This window comes from Gorilla gorilla, chromosome 6 (assembly GCF_029281585.2).
Source record: "Gorilla gorilla gorilla isolate KB3781 chromosome 6, NHGRI_mGorGor1-v2.1_pri, whole genome shotgun sequence".
Lineage (NCBI taxonomy): Eukaryota > Metazoa > Chordata > Mammalia > Primates > Hominidae > Gorilla > Gorilla gorilla.
The window spans coordinates 74,784,387-74,802,438 of record NC_073230.2 but is presented as its reverse complement, the minus strand read 5'-3'; the positions used below and the strand labels follow the sequence as shown (position 1 = coordinate 74,802,438).

Sequence of the window (18,052 nt, the reverse complement as noted above, 5' to 3'; positions counted from 1 at the left end):
GTCTTCTGTAAGACACCTTGAGTTTATCAGTAACCTTTAGCACAGTTGAATGTTTATTTTGCTAATTTAGCTTCAGGTGCTATGGTTATCATTATAAACTAACTCTAATATTCTCTGTTACTCAAAGTATACCCTAGAGCTCACCAGGATCCATGTCACCTGGAACTGGTCAGAAATGCAGAATGCCTACCTCCAGAGTTACAAAATCAAAATCTGCATGTTAACAAGGTACTCAAGTGATTTGTGTGCATGCTAACATTCTAGAAATGCTGTTAGACATAGTGCTTCCCATATTGCTTTAAAATAGATTTTTTCTTTAAGAGAATGAATAAATGAGTAAACTAACTATAATTTAGCAACATGAACTGCTATAATTCAATGTCATTGGACTCAGAGTTATAGAAACTTCTAGTTGATAGTTTCTCCTATTTTGTTTTTTGCTTAATGTAGTCATAGGTCTACTCTTATACAAGGCAAGGGGCCAGGGAACTGGATGTAAAGGTTTATGCTGTTCAAGACCCACTAGCAAAAACTACATGTATAAATGAAAATCAATGTGAAGAATATTAAAATATTTACTACTTTATAAAGGATTAGGTAATAACCAATATGTTATTTTTGCTTCACTTTATAGTTGGTGATTAAAATTCCAAAATGTATTCCATCACACATAAAGTATCATAAAGAGCAAAACAGGAAAATATTTTTCAACTATGTGGTAAAATGTCTAATATAAGTAAATAATAAATGGAGGATATAAATGTCAAGGACAAATCCAAATAAAAGAAACCAGGATCCTGGCTGCAGCTCTGAGATTAACACTGTGATTTGTCAGTAATTCACTTTACTTCTCTGGGTTCTAGTTTCTTCACTAGAAAACAAGAGATTGATTCTTATTTTACATCCCAGCTCTAAATTCTGAAATCTAGTATGTCTGAAATCAATGCCTGTTTTGTCATCTCAGATGGATCTATTGAAATTCACCATGAAATCTCAGAGACAGCATAAATAAGTCATCCTTGGATTTCTGCTATTTTACTTGCGAAGAACAAGAGCATATGGATGCCTACCTCATAGTGCTAATGTAAAGGCATTCTCCCCAACAGAGTTTTACTCTAGGCAAGGGGACAAATGGGGAAGGCAGAACACATTTTAATTCAGGGGAACCTACCTGGGTTATCTTTCACTCTGAATCACCAAATCAAATTATGTAAATTCATCCCCCTTGATGACTACCTACTTCCTTCATATGGTCCCTATGTTTCCTGAGTGAATACGGGAGAGCTTATACCTTTCATAACTTCACAAAACAAACAGAGGACTGCTGAGAGGTAGTTATACCTGAAAAGTTACATAGTTAATCTCACACCAGAAAATAAACTGACAGGTCTTTCAGGGAGCTAATTATTGAGCCTGCTATTTGGTTCACTGACAGGATTGCTTGTTTGTGGGAAGAAACATATTTGTGCATTGCTTTTTCCATTACCGCTATTTCTATCATCATAAATAAGAATCAACAGGCCATTTTGCATAGCATATGCTCACCACTATTTTGTATCTGAGTGTCAGCTGTATGCAGGCTAAGCAGCAGTGCCCCAGCCTCCTGGCTGAGAATTAAAACCTAGCAAAGAAAACACCTCAAATTCCACAAGACAGTGTATATGTCTTTGTGAGCTCCTTGAGAGTAAGGGAGGTCTGTTGTTTGTCTCTCTATTTGAAGCACAGTGCCTGGCACATGGGGAGCTTCAAAATGTATAAACAACTAAATGAATAATGAATGAATGGATGGATGAATGAAACAAAGGAAGGTTTTAAGATAGGATATGAAATCAACTGTATTTACTGGGTCAGTCAAGGGATGTCGTTTCGATAAGCGCAGAGCTATTTACAATTCGTGATGGAGACAGGAAGGAAAAGACCCGGCCTGAGTCCGGAGGGAGCTGGCTTTTGTTTAGCAGCTTAACCCACATACTCAGGTCTCTGCAATATTCACTATCGGGTCCTCACTATAGAAGACAAGAAATCAGAATGACAGTCATTTAAAAAGTAAAGCAAAACTTCTGAAGAAAGACTACTGCCAATGAGAATATTGCTGGACAAAACAAGGTCAAGTAAGGGACTGATCAGAGAAAAGATACGAATGAGAAAAAATGAGGCAATGAAGGGAGAGGAATTGTGGCAGAGGCCTGAGTGGGGAAATAAGTGTGTGAAAAATGTGTAAAGACTGGGAGAGTATGAAGATGCAATTCTCAAGAGAGTCTGTGGGTGTCTGGGTTTTGGAGAGTGGAAAGACATTAAGCCTGAGAGTACAATGAGGGAGGGAGGAAGGCAGGGAGGGAGGGAGAGGTCAGATAAAAGTCTATAAAATAACACCCATCACCACTGATAACAAGTATAAAAGAGTCCTTTTTTCTTCTAGAGAAAGACAAAGGGAATTTTAAGTAGGATTAAGTAGTAGTAGCTTTCAGAACTCAGCAGCTCTCAGAAGCAATAATAACTACATAAATAGCTAAGTGGATGGTAGGAATTACCTCACTTGGAATTTGGCCAGCAAATCAAAAGTTAGCAGTAATATCACATCTTTGTGAAAGCTTTCCTGAGATTCTAGAGGGGAAAATTATCAAAGAAAACTGTTTCTACTGAGTAAATTTCAGGAAGAAATGCTCCTCACTGCTTGAAGATGTTCTATCTCTGGAAAACTGGTAAGACAGAAGTCCCTCCCTGCTGGGAAGCACTCTCTCATCCATGTAAATACATTGCCAATTTTGCCCCCAATGGAAGCAAATAATTACGTTCGCAGATCACCACTGCCTAATGTAAAATGTTACTCAACACGTATAACCTAACCTACCAATGATGTTCTGAATGAACAAAAAGGGCCTCATGGATATCTCACTTTCAGAGAGTGTCTTAACTTTTTGACTCATTGCAGGTAGTTAAAATGTAAACTTTTTATGGCCACATCTTAAAGCACTTTGCAAACGCTGGACACCTCTACTCGTGAATATCCTGTAAATTTTTCCTTTCAAGTACATTTGACCACTAACATGCCAGATCATCTTCCCTTCTCCCCTAAAACAGAAATGAAAACTGGGTAAAATGGTAATTTGGGGGACAAATATCTTCTCTCATCATCTGAAAACTATCATATGTTGCTTTTTAAAAAAATTAAATTAGTGTTATTTGTTTTCCACCCAGAGACAAGTTATTTTGGTATCACCCACAATGGAATTTGCATGAAAATCTGTTTACTGACCCAGTTCCCTAGGGGTGCATTTGCCCTAGCACTTGGAGTAAACACCATTTTCATTGCACTAGAAATAGTTCTAATTGGACAAATTGTTATAATTTTAGCAACACCCAAATAAATCAAAGGAATTGGAGGCAGACATGCCACAGAATCTGGATTCGGCCACAAACCAGTTCAGTATTTGTGCCTGAAATAAAAGTCTAGTCATATACCATCTACAGACGCTAAAGGAACAGCTACATACCTCGACTGAACTTAGAAAATATGATTTTTTTTTATTGTACTTTAAGCTCTGGGATGCATGTGCAGAACGTGCAGGTTTGTTACATAGGTACACATGTGCCATGGTGGTTTGCTGCGCCCATCAACCCATCATCTAGGTTTTAAGCCCCGCATGCATTAGGTATTTGGCCTAATTCTCACTCTCCTTTCGCCCTCAACCCCCTGACAGGTCCCACTGTGTGATGTTCCCCTCCCTGTGTCCATATGTTCTCATTGTTCAACTCCCACTTACGAGTTTAAAAAAAAAAGAAAGAAAATATGAGTTTGGAGAAACTGGTTATTCTGAAAACAGCCTATTAAAAAGTTATGTGACTGGTTAACAGTGTGTGTGTGTGTGTGTGTGTGTGTGTGTGTGTGTGTGTGTGTATGAGTCCATCCGTTTCATTAACTGGGGTATTTTCACCAATACAGTCTAAATAACAGGAAATGAATTTAAAGAGAATCAAACAATAACATTCAGAACTCAAAGTTAAGCATAGTGTAAAATATATCTCAGTGGAAAGCATGTAAGTGTCTTAACTCTCCTTCCAAACCCATCTATAAACTGCCACTTTGTATTTTCCATTCATGTATCCTCCTCTCCAAGAAGCTGGACCTTTTTACTGCTGTTCACGCACCTACACATCACGTCCTACTCCATGCCTTTGTCCTGCTGACTCCCCATTTCTTCTCATCTTGGATGTCTTTCCCAAATCCTTCTTGTCATCAAACACTCATCTCCTCCACAGAGCTTTGGATTTTACAATGTGAACTTACATACATTTTCTGAACTTCCCTAATTATCTATATCCAAATTTAGCATTTAATCATAGAACTTTCCTCTCTGATTAAGCATATGTTTGTGTGTACCTTTTTATCCCCCAACAAAATCACATGATTTAAAGGTAACATTGGTCTTTAATGCCTCTCCTTAAAGTTTCCATCAAGATCCTACTCTGCATTTATTCTCTTTCACTAGTTATCCCTTCTCTTTTTTTTTTGAAAACATGCTTAAACGTGCCCTATCCTAAAGAAATCTCCAATTCTTTCTCAAGCTCTCCCACCATATCTACTTTCTTTCTCTCAAAACTTCTTTAAACAGCATCCCTTCCTCCACTTCTATTCTGTTCTCTCTCAGCCCCTCTAATTTGGTTACCCGGGCACACCCTTATCTCTCAGCTGCAAGTCCCTGCAGCACTGAAACCTCACGCACCTGTCTTTCTCCTGGAGACTGAGACAACCTTGACTCCCGGTTCATCTCCTTCCCCCAAGCCCAGCATTCTCAGTGTCCTTTCCTGGTTCCTGCCCTTGAATTCTCAGTCATCACCCCTCATCTTTTCTCAGTCTCCCATGGCAATTGCATCTCTGCTTTTGTCTTTAACTTCAAAATCTCCAAGACTTCCTAATCTCAAATTTTAGTGAACTGTCTGTGGGGTCCCAGACCTTATGCTGCCACCTGCTGGCCAGTTTCACGGGGCTATCTCAGAACAAAATGCAAGTTTATTCCCAAACACCTAACCATTCTATTTATTTTATTTTTCCTCTGTTAACTAATTACATCACCATTTTCCTAGACCTCCCTGATAGAGGTTTAACATCAGCATCCTCCATGATTTAACGATCTTCGCCCCAGCATCAACCACTCAGCTGGTTGTTATATAAATACAACACTATATAGCGTTAGATAAACATAACACTACCTACCAGAGCGTCTGTCCTGTGTGTTACATCCCTAGCTAGCTTTTTTTTTCTTTCTTTCTTTCTTTTTTTTTTGGAGATGGAGTCTCACTCTGTCGCCCAGGCTGGGTGCAGTGGTGCAATCTCGGTTCACTGCAACCTCCACCTCCCGGGTTCAAGCAATTCTCCTGCCTCAGCCTCCCAAGTAGCTGGGACTACAGGCGCCCGCCACCACGCCGGGCTAATTTTTTGTATTTTTAGTAGAGATGGGTTTTCACCATGTTGCCCAGGCTGGATTCAAACTCCTGAGCTCAGGCAATACGCCCACCTCGGCCTCCCAAAGTGCTAGGATTACAGGCGTGCACCACCGTACCACCGTGCCCGGCCCCTAGTTAGCACTTCTTAGACCATGACGGCCTGTCCCCAGGATACTGGATGAGTCTTCATTGACCTGCCTCCATTTTCTCCCCTGAACCCCAATCCTCCTCACACTTCTGCCAGGCAAATCTTCTTGAACCGAGTGTCTGAGCAATTCTCTAGATGAAGAGCCTCAAGACATTGTGTCCTACTGGTAGAATAAAGCCCAAATTCCGCAACTCTGGAACTTCTGGAAAGAACTTCAAGACCGTGCATGATCTGGCTCCAGACTATCATCAAAGCCTCAGCTGTCATCACGCTTCCTCTCGCGATATTCACTCTTGCTCCAACCTCCCTGAACTATTTTTTTCCCCTTTACTTAGAACAAAAGAGCCTTACTCTGGCGCTAGAGCTTGTCATGCACTCCTGTCATATCTTTACACAACTGACCACTTCTTGTCACTCAGGTCTTATCTCAAATGTCACCTCCTCTGGCGAGGCATACTTGGACCACACAGTCTAATTACCTTCCTCCTCCTAATACCCAGGTTAGTCTTTCACAGTTAATCTGTTGTATTTCTTCTAAGCACATCTCAGCATCTGAACACATCTGTTCATTTATGTTTATTATGGACTGTCCATCTCTCCACACTCAAATGTAAGCCCCGTGAGCATGAATATTGCCTTTCTTCACTCAACCCAGCTCCTGGAAAAGTGCCTGGCACATGGAAGCCTGAAATCAGATTCTTCCACAGCGTGGCACCCATTTCCACCTCCTTGTTCTGTCTCTGTTTATATGTCTGTGCTAGCTTTTAGTATATTACATCTTTTATTTGAACAGCTATTTCCAAAGAAAGTGAGGAGGAGGGAAAGGAGGACATATCAAAGTCTGGGGGTGGCGGGGTAGAAGAAGGAATGAATCATTTCTAAAATACACATTCAAGTTGTGTAGTTTTCAGTGTAAAGGATTTGCGCATTTTTGTTAAAATTGACCCTTATATATGTAGTATGTTTTTGATTCTACTATAAGCAGTATTCTTTAAATTTCATTTTCTATGTGTTAGTTTCTAATATGTACATTAAAAGTGAATGTTTATATTGACGTCACATCTGTAACCTTGCTAAATTTACTACTCATTTCTAAGTAACTTTTAAAATTATGTGGTTTTGGGCCAGGCATGGTGGCTCACGCCTGTAATCCCAGCACTTTGGGAGGCCAAGGTGGGTGGATCACGAGGTCGGGAGTTTGAGACCAGCCTGGCCAACACGGTGAAACCCCATCTCTACTAAAAATACAAAAATTAGCCGGGTGTTGTGGCATGCACCTGTAGTCCCAGCTACTCAGGAGGCTGAGGCAGGAGAATCGCTTGAAACCAGAAGACGGAGTTGCAGTGAGCCAAGATCGCGCCACTGCTCTCCACCCTGGGTGAAAGAGCAAAACTCTGTCTCAAAAAAAAAAATTATGCGGGTTTTTTTCTACGTGCACAATCATCTGAAAATAAATATAGTTTTAATCATATATTCAAAAATGCATATTCAATATCATTATTATTTTCAAGCACAAGCTATGGAAAGTAAAGCATCAAAAAATCATACATGTTCCAGGATAGCTGCTATGCAGGATTTAAGAAAATAATAGTATTATAGGGGACAGGGATTAAAATAGTTGAAAAATACTGTCTTATAGCAACTTATTATGATACATATTACATTTTGAACCCCTGGAGAGCAATACCATGTCTTATTTGTCTGTATTCCATCAAACCTAATAAAGTACATTTTCCAAAGTAGACAATAAATGTTTCCCAGATACCTCAGTACTGTATGCATGGTATATGTTCAATAAAAACTTGCTGATCAATTGAAAGAACCAATAAACAAATTTAAGTTTGTTGAATGTTCAGTGTATGCTCAGCCCTGAGACACTATAACAAAAAGACACAAAAAATAGAAAATACATTCATCATTATCCATATAGAAAAACATAATTTATCAAGTAATGAAAACAAATGAAAATGAAACAAATGCACCACAGGAAACATTTGAGTGGTTACCTGTGCATTTCTTTATATGACTGTTCCTTTTCCCATGTGATCCTAACTTGCAGCCAAAATTCTCCTCCCAAAATTCTGCAAACCACACATTTCTTCGATTATTGGCAAGAGGTCGGCTTCTAAAGTATCGATCAAATCCTATTTCAAAGGAGAAAGGTATGATTTTAATATTCTTTCAAAATTAAATATTGTCAGAACTTTCAAATGGACATTATATTTGGATCACTGCATGAAAAGAAAAAAAAACACATAACAAATGAGAGAAAGCCAGTAGCCCATAAATAAGGCCTCTCTTATGGCAAAAGTCAAGGAGGATCAATGGACAATCCCCCCACACCACCACCAGTACTCAAGCACCTGGCTCTGTGAATAAGTACTACAGGAAAGCCTGGTGTCAGCGTCCTTCTTATACCCTCTCCTACTCTACTTCTCCCAGAGGCAGCAACCAGTGACTTCATGCTGAATCCTGAATACTCAGAACCCAACTTAAACTTCCCTCATTCTTTTCTCTTTCCTAGCATGGATCAATGTTCCAGACTTTCCTGTGTTTCCACATACTTCAAAATTTCTCCTTCCCATATGCTGTTTTTAGCTAATTCAATAAAGCAATCATGTTAATGTCATCTTATGGAGTCATGAACTCAAGTGTTGGTTTACTCAGGTAACTACTTTATTGAAGGGAGACCCCCTGGAAATAATGCCTTACTCCAGAGGATAATGTTAAGATGGGAATTTCAGTTACTGTCAAACCGACTGGAAAAGATGTTTAGAAGATAGACTGCCTTTCAGGATGCTCCAAGTCTTTCCTGTTGCATTTATTTATCCATAGGATAAGCCCAGCATCATATATTCATTTTCTATAAATCAAGCATTTCCCTCCAACAATGCTATAACCACCATAAATACCCACAGAAATATGCAAACTCAAACTCAAAGTGCAATTACTAACATAATGGAAATAACTGACTACGGTCTTTTTCTTAAAAAAATATAATGGGTCCTCTTTCCTAAATACACACACACACACACACACACACACACACAAAATACATATATATATGTGTGTATATATATGTGCGTATATATGTGTATATATGTATATATATGTGTATCTATGTATATATGTGTGTACATATATGTATATATGTATACATATACATATATATGTGTATATATGTATATATGTGTATATAATGCAATTATGTTTGTTTGCATTATAATATATTCACCAAATAAATGACAACAATTATTAATCAGACATGGGTTTCTTTCCCAAAATTTAAACACTATTTTTGTGGATATAGCTAAGAAAACCAAGGTGTATAAGATGTGTGATGAGAGTGAAAAGGTGGAAAGAAGAAGGGCTCTTTTGATTTATGCAATATAAGCTAAAGGACAAGTGACAGAATTAATAAAAGAATGAGTATGTCTTATAGTTGAGACCCTTATTAAGTAGCACGGTCCTTTTGTTACTTATATATATATATATATATATATATGCGTATGCATGCTGGTTTAAATACTGGTCTTGACAATTCTGCCACCAAAGCTAAAATTTGTATCAAGTCATCAGTAATGAGCGCATTTCCTCATATTATGATACTCCAGTTTTGCCTTTGAGTTCAGATCCAACTGGAATAAAACAAATTCTCTACGGTGCATTCTTACCATCAATTGATGCTCGTCTGGGCAAAATTGTCACAGCCCCTTCTGCAATCTCCTCTTGCTGATAGACAGGTGCTATTTTGGATCCCCAACTATCTGAGCCAATCCAGAGAAAATGGCCACTTTGGTTTAGTTTTTTTTGCTGCTTCCAATATCCTCCTGTAGGAATAAAAATAAATAATGCATATCACATGTATTAAAAATACCACAATTATGAATATTACAATACCAGCTTTAGGAAGTTTTATACACTCAGTAGGTCACCGTTTAACAATTAAGACAATCATTCTAACTGCCCGAGTCTTATCATCTCCTAAAAGCAATATAGCAGAGACTAACTCCAACATATGTTAATTATCCTTATCCTTAACCTCATTCACATCATTCTGTCTATCACCTTTGTTTGTCTTATCTCATTTAGTCCCCAAGTTTTACTCTGTAGGTATTTCAGATTTACAAACTAGAAGGCAGCAGAAAGCAGTCTGTTGTTGGAAGGGAATTACAAACTTTTATGTTGAACATGAAATATGTTAGAAAGAGGATATGGGACACAAATCTGACCCTGCATACAGAAGAAAAGTAATCAGCACCTGATGTCATCCTCATTGGCAAACATAATCACTGCTTGAGCATTAGGTGTTTCTAGCAGGCATTTGATAATTTTTTCAAATTCTCCAGGTCTTGGTTCACATGGGATTTTCTGGGACTGAGCAATGCAAACACCACCTATTTTAAAAAGAAGGGAGGGGGTGATTCAGAAAGAGCATTTATTTAATTAGCAAACCCAATTATCTACTTTGTAAAAGCACATACTTCTGTATGAATATTATTTCTCAAAATATGTGTCACTCTCACCTATTAAGAGCAATTATGTTTGTTTGCATTATAATATATTCACCAAATAAATGACAACAATTATTAATCAGACATGGGTTTCTTTCCCAAAATTTAAACATTATTTTTGTGGCTATAGCTAAGAAAACCAAGGTGTATAAGATGTGTGATGAGAGTGAAAAGGTGGAAAGAAAAAGGGCTCTTTTGGTTTATGCAATATAAACCAAAGGACAAGTGACAGAATTAATAAAAGTATGAGTATGTCTTATAGTTGAGACCCTTATTAAGTAGCACGGTCTTTTTGTTACTTTTATTTACTGGTAGACTTCTTTTAAAGTTAATTTCATTGTATAGCTAATAGAACTGCAGCAAGATCCTCATGCATCAGCATAGCAATGTCTTATGAGACAAGTGGTCTTCAAGGCTATATAAGACACAGGCAAACCCCAAAGATGCCAACTTTGGATTGACATACATCTCCACTATGAAAATCGAAATGGCAGAAATACCATCTCATTTTCACTACAAATAAAAAGACAGAACCGTTCTTTTGGCCTCTCCTTCTTAGGCAATGAAGGACAAAAGAGAAAAGTATAGAAAAGATCTCTGCCTCTGGGCTGGGGTAGGAGGAGAAGAAAGAGTTTCCCCCAATTGCAGTGAAACAGAGATAACATTCTGAAACTAGATGAGAAAGCAATATTAGCAATAGGTTTCAGTTGCATTATGGTATAAACAGTATTTTTTTTTTTTAGTCAGCTAAGAATTAAATCACCATTTATAGCATTGCTTCAGTAGGCAAAGGCATTTTTACTTCCAAACAATTGACAATGCACTCAGTCATCCAATTGTTATTGGATGCCATTATATTCTACACACTGGGCTCAACATTGGAAATGCACAGTCTAATCCAGGAGTTACCACCTAGTCTGGGAAACAGGCATTTGAATAAGTTACTATGGAATAGATAATAAAGTATATAATTAATAGGATACCCAATACAATCAGAACACAGAAGAAGGAGTAACTAAAGTGCTTGAGAGAGCTGAATTTTAAAGAGCAAATATACATCCGTATGGGGACAAAAGTGGAACATGTCTGGTGGAGGCCAAAGTATGTAAAAACCTAGCAGGATCATGGCCTATGGCAGACACTGGCTGGGTTTGAAGTTGGAAACAATGACCAGGTCCAGCTTGAGAATGGTTTTGTTAGACATGCCAAATTCTGTAGGCTGAGTGTTCATATGTTAAAACTTAATCCCCAGTGTGAAAGTATTAGGAGATGGGACTGTTGGGAGGTGATTAGGTCATGAGAGTGGAGTCCTTATGAATGGGATTAGCGCCCTTATAAAAAAGACTCCAGAGAGATTTCTTGCACCATCTGCCACGTGAGGACGCAGCAAAAAGACACTGAACCAGGAAGAGGGCCCTCATCAGCTCTTGGCCATGCTGGCACCTTGCTCTCAGACCTTCAGCCTCCAGAACTGTAAAAATAAATTACTATTGATTAAGCCATCCAGTATATGATAATTTTTATTTTTTATTTTTTAGATATGGGGGTGTTACTCTGTCACCCAGGCTGGAGTGCAGTGGCCAGATCATAGCTCACTGTAGCCTCAAAGCCCTAGGCTCCAGTGATTTGCCCACCACATCCTCCGGAGTAACTGGGATTACTCTGCACATGCCACCACACCGCACTGGTCTCCTATAATAATTTATTATGGCATCCCAAAGAGACTAAGACATCACATAACTCGGACTTTATTCTGAAAACAATGGGGATCCATTAGGTTCATCAGCAGGAGAAGTATGTGCTGAGCTTTATGCTTTAGGTAGACTTTCAAAGAAGAAACGTCTGGTAGCCAAATGATAGATTTCCAGGGCACTGTGATCGGACTTAATATGTACAGCAGATGTATGACTAACTGGTGCTTGTATATAAAACTATTTTTCTTTTAAGTTAGAGAACATTCAAAATTATGCCTGCAATAGCAGGACTCTTAGTAACCTTACAATTTGCATCCCAGGGGTGGGAATTGCCTATAATACAAGATTGGGCTGTCACTACCCGCAGTTAGCTAGTCTACCGATATACCACCACTAGTTGTGATAATTGATTCATTCCTTCAGTAAATATTTCTTGAGTGCCCAGTATCTGCTAGATACTGTGTGGGTGCTGTGGACACAATGGTGAATAAAAGAAATTCTCTAAGTTCACAGAATTCAGAAATATTGTGGGTAAATCAGGCTTATGCAAAATAAAAAGAAAGAAGAAGAAGAGAAAAAGAACAGAGAGGAGAAAGAAGAAGAGCAGGAGAAGGAGGAGGAGAAAGAGGAAGAGGAAGAAGGAGGAAGAGGAAGAAGGAAGACGAAGAAGGAGGAAGAGGACAAAGAGGAGGAGGAGGAAATGGAAGGAGGAGGAGCAGATGGAAGGAGGAGGAAGAGACGGAGGAGGAGGAGGAAGAGATGGAGGAGGAGGAGGAAGAGATGGAGGAGGAGGAAGAAGAAAGAGGAGGAAGAGGGAGGAGGAGGAAGAGGGAGGAGGAGGAAGAGGGAGGAGGAGGAAGAGGGAGGAGGAAGAGGGAGGAGGAGGAAGAAGGGGAAGGAGGAGAAGGAGAAAGCAGAAGCAGAAGAGGCAGAAGAGGGTGAGAGGAGTGGGCAACAAAAATGAGATGGAGATAAGGGTCCGATTGTGTGTGGCTCTGCAGGGCCTGTGGAAGACTATGAATAATTAAATGCTTAATTTTCTCACTAAATGTTTCTATTTCTTCGATCTTTGAGTGGCCCATAGGAATATGTCTCATGTATGAGCATTGCACTCCATGGAAGAAAAATGGATGAGGATCGCTGATACAGAGGGCAGCCTGAAGTGGGATGAACAGGAGGCAATGAGCCCAGCAAGGAGGTATTGGAATAGGCAGTGGGAAATGATGACTGAGCCAGCGCTACTGGTGCTGGGGAGGAGCAGCTGGAGCTAAGGCAGAATCTCTGAGTTAGAATCAATGGGGCTTTGTATTGATTTGATGTAAGCAGCGAAGCAATGGGAAGCCGCTAAGTATGACTCCAAGGATTTGGTCTTTGTGACCAGTTATGTGATGGTATCATTAAACAAGTGGGAAATCCAGGAGGATAAGGAGGAGGAAAGAATGATTTTGATTGGAGGCAGGTTGTCTTCAAAGTATGCATGGAATGTCAAACTGAAAAAGTGAATCTGGAGCTAAAGAGAGAGAAGGAAACTGTAATGCTTTCGTCAGGGGCTGATAGGTTAGGTATTTGAAGTGTTGTGGGGCAAAGAGGTCACTGAGAGAGAATATTTAAATGAGCAATAGAAAAGGTGAATTATAAAACTCTGAAAAAAATCAGGTTTGGAGAAGGAGGAAAGGAGTGATTACATATTTTGAGAAAACTTTTGGAATGAAGTCTAGAGGTAAGTTGAAGACTATGCATAATTTCTTTAAAATGCAAACAAGCAAACCTCCGTGAGTGGAAACATTAGGTAACTGCAAAAATGTAATATGAAGTAACACTCTCTAGGGAACAATAGCTGTTTCAAAAGATGACTGCCCTTTTAATTAAATTGCCATGATTACTTAAGCATCCCATTAAAGACATGTTATATGCTGAGCATCATTCTGAGACTGTTATTGAATCTGTAGCCATAAAAAATTAAGTTCTGAAAATTTTTATTATTACTGTTTCAGAAGAAGCAAACAAGCAATCCAAACATAGTTTAGTCTGAATTCATTGATTTATTTATTCACCATGGACCTATTAAACATTTTTGTTTGTAAAGAGCTGAGTTAGCTGAGTTGAATTTTAACATAGCTTAAATCCATTTCACTTTTTGCTATTCCTGCATCTCACCTCATATCTTTCAACCTGGTCAGTTTGAATTTTCCTGGAAAGAGGCACTGGACTATTAAGCTGAACAAATGCTTGTAGAGAACCTGTTCCACATGGCATTGTGCTGTTTGGTGCCTGTGGATATTTTATTAAAGTGTAGATTAATTATTTCTCAAATGATTGTACTTAGAAGACTGGGATTATTTCCTTAACCCTGATACCCATTCACACTTTCTTTCTTCATATCAGTCAAAAACAAGACAGCTAATCTGTTCATAAGCACTCATGGTCTACTATGTTTCAGGAGCTACAGACAAAGACCACCAGTCCTCAGCAGTTATGATATAATCGAATGACAATACGTACACATAAGAAATGTCAGACAAGGGTGTAAATTAGGTAACACAGATAACAGCATAAGATATACCACAGTTCAGTCATAAATGACAAATAGGTCATCCCCTAAAATAGTCCTATGACTTCATAAGAGGAAGAGGTCATTACATACTGTTAGAATTTGGTTTTAAAAATAAAATGAAATTCAAAGATTCAGACCTCAAAGATACGTTTTCCATACAATACTCCACATCCATTGCTTGACTTTTTAAAGAGACTCTCTGTCTTGATTTAAATTCCTGGGGTGGGTGGGAGGAAGAGAAGTTGCCCTTCATCAAAGAATGTGTCCACCACATCTATTCTTCCATGTCTCAGTCTGAAAGATTACTAATTGTGTACAATTCAAGGGACTTTAACTTTCCTATTCTGCAGGGGTGTTCCTGTTCTGTAATTTTTAAAGCTTAGTACTTACAGGCAAAATGTTGTATGAAGGAATTTATAATTGACTGTTTTCTAGAATTTCCTGGCTAGTTTCCTTGCAGCCTGTGTATTTTTTTTCCTTCTGGTTACTTAACAATAATTTAAAGATCATTTGTTGAATTTAACACTTTATGTATACTATACAATATACATGATCACTCCTTTCCAGTCTCATTTACTCAGTGACACCATCTCTATTCCTAATGGCAGAACTTGAAGGTTTGTATCATGACCATCCTTCTGATAAGGAAAATGAGAAACAGGGGTACCAATGGCTTGCAAGATACTGAAATCCAGGTTCAAAGCCAGATTTGTCTGCCTCTAAGTCTAGACTTCTTCCATCATCTTGCCCATCCATAATTGACTATACCTGTGGCTTAATGGTTTAGTGGCTGCAAATGATTGATGGATAAGATAAAGCAAATTTAAAGACTCTTTTTTTAAAACCCTGCCAGTTGTCCCTTGTAAATCTAATTGACAGCTACATAAATACAGTCCTTCTGTTATCCTAAATAAGAGCTTAATTAAAATACTTGGAATCCATGCAGATTATAGAACTGACTTAAAGTTCTTCAGCAAATAGCCAGTCTACCCTCCAAACTTTCCAGTTGTTTCTGTTGATGCATGTTCTCAGGAAGACTTTTCTGAGGTTCTTGTCTTCCACTTCTTTCATGCTGCAGCAATCATAATAATTTTAATTTTACTTTTTTTTGTTACTTCTTTTTCTTTTTCTTCTTCTATTAGAAATCCATGAGTATTGAACCTTGTCTTTCAAATTTATCAGTATACACCAACACGTATCACTGTGTTTGGTACATAGACTTCAACAAATATTTGTTGAATGAATAAATGCAAGACTTGTGACAGGTACTGCTAGGATAGAGAAATACAAATGAGACAGTGCTGCTTTCAAAGACTTCTCCATCAAGTAGGGGAACAAATAGCTACATGTAAATATATGTTTAAAAGTAGATGTCATTAAAAGAAGTAAAAAAAATATCTGGGCCATGACAATTCAGAGGAAGTTGTCACTGAAATGGGATCTGCCTCCCAAAATAGTTTTTATTAGGGTGCCATGAATTAGAATACTACCTAGGTCTTAGTGTATTCATCTGTAGAGTGGCATTAGAATTTCCTCATATTGATACAAGAGCAAATTTGTAAACAATGCCATTTCAGAATTTTTACCTCTTTAGAAGGCTGAGACTTGTGGGTGAGTGGTCAGGTGTCTCAAATATGAGAGATAAAAGGCTTGTATGTATTGATTTGCAAGTGCAGAGAGATGGTGGAATGAGAAAGAAAATAGACTTGTCAGAAGACCTGAGAATGGCCCCACGTAATCTTGAAAAGTCTCTCATCTCTCAGTTTCCTCATCTCTGTAATGAGGTTCATAATAACTATCTCTCAGGTATACTGTGAGAATCCAATTATAAAGGGTAAATTCCTATGCCAATGTAGCACATTATTGTTAGTGTTAATAACACTAATAATCATAACCAGACAAGAATCATCACCAACACCGAGAGATACTTGACATTCAGCCCCAAAACACAGGTTTTTCAACAGATCATATTTTTGAACCTTCACCATTTTATGTGTAATATTATCAAACATCCTAAATTCTGAAAAGTGATACTTGCTCACTTGCCTGTGCCAATAGATGAAATGACTAGATTTCACTCTTCATCATTGTTGATTACAATGTGATCTGGGCAATTTTAAGGTGAGAGAATGAGAAAAGTTATTTACATTCTTCTCCCATCCCCCAGTTCCTACCCCCAAGAATTATTTCTCCTTTCAAATGGATTCCATAAGTAGTAAAGATTTGGCTCCAATATCTGAGCTGAAATTAGAATTTAACTCTTTAATAAAATGGTTAAAACCATTAAAATATTAACGGGTGCCAATTGTTAAGCAAAAGTTGTTATGGAAACAACCACATGTTCTGTTTCATTCAAACATTTGTGCTACGTTTTTAAGAGGCTGGAATCTAATGTGTTGAGATAATACTGTTGGACCCTCCTAGAAGCAGACCTCAGAAGGAGTTTGAAATGCACAAAATTTGCTCTTGGCATCTACCTGATGGAGGGCTCAGGGGAAGCAGAGAAATCCAGCTGGCTGTGGCCCAGTGAGAGGCTGCTGACACCACAAGAAGTTCTGAGGCTAGAGTGGCCTTCAGAGTTGCTTTAAAACAGGCCACAAAGGCCAGGCCATTATACCTCCACATCAATCAGTGCATTGATTCATTTTATGTATCAGTTTGACTGGGTCACAAGCCGCCCACATAGCTAGTTAAACATTATTTCTAGGTGTGTCAGAAAAGATTGGCTGGGCGGGGTGGCTCACGCCTATAATCCCAGCACTTTGGGAGGCCAAGGCGGGCAGATCATGAGGTCAGGAGATCAAGACCATCCTGGCTAACACGGTGAAACCCCGTCTCTACTAAAAACACACACAAAAAAATTAGCCGGGCATGGTGGCAGGCACCTGTAGTCCCAGCTACTTGGGAGGCTGAGGCAGGAGAATGGCGTGAACCCAGGAGGCGGAGCTTGCAGTGAGCCGAGATCACGCCACTGCACTCCAGCCTGGGCAACAGAGCAAGACTCTGTCTCAAAAACAAACAAACAAAAAAACAAATAAAAAAAGACAGAAAAGATTAGCACTTGAATTAGTGGACTGAGTAAAGCAGATTACCTTCTCCAATGCAGGCTGGGATATTGAGGGCTTAAATGGAACAAAAATGTAGACCAAGGTTGAATGAACTCAGCCTGACTGCTTGAGCTGGGACATTGATCTTCTGCTCTCAGTGCCTCTGGCTCTGAGGCATTCAAACTACACCACTGGTTTTCTTGGGTCTCCAATTTGCAGACAGCAGATTGTAAAACTTTTCAGCCTCCAAAATTATGTGAGCCAGTATCTGACAAAAAATCTCTTTGGTTCTGTTTCTCTGGAGAACCCTGACCAATACAATGAATCATCAGATCTGGGCCACTCTGGAAGAGGGGAAGGTGACCTTGGGCAAGGCAGCTCTCTGTAGCCAGGGCATTCCCTCACAGTGTTCAGAGCTGAAGGTTGTCTGCCTATAGCACTCCCAGAAATACGAATAACAGGTCATGCACTGATGGGATCTTGAAGGTCAATTCACCATATGTACATTAGTGTTAATAATGTATAATTGAAATTTATACAAAAATGAAGATATCATTTTTCTGAAACAACCGTAGATTATTGTTTGCCTTATAAGGCAAATAATTAATAGAATGTTATTATTTAATGTTAAAACTTCCTTTCAAAGACGT

At 38.8% G+C, this 18,052-nt stretch overlaps 1 protein-coding gene across 2 annotated transcripts in view; it reads right to left on the bottom strand.

The window, feature by feature from the left end:
- Positions 1-18,052, bottom strand: part of LOC129523662 (metabotropic glutamate receptor 8-like) — a 53,601-nt gene that overhangs the window by 14,108 nt on the left and 21,441 nt on the right. For both annotated transcript variants that reach the window (XM_055346947.2, XM_055346948.2), the window contains exons 2-4: positions 9,855-9,990; positions 9,268-9,423; positions 7,600-7,737 (exon numbers count right to left, since the gene is read on the bottom strand). In XM_055346947.2, coding sequence (XP_055202922.1) covers positions 7,600-7,737; positions 9,268-9,423; positions 9,855-9,870 — 310 coding nt within the window. In that variant the 5' untranslated portion in view covers positions 9,871-9,990. The remainder of the gene's footprint in view (positions 1-7,599; positions 7,738-9,267; positions 9,424-9,854; positions 9,991-18,052) is intronic.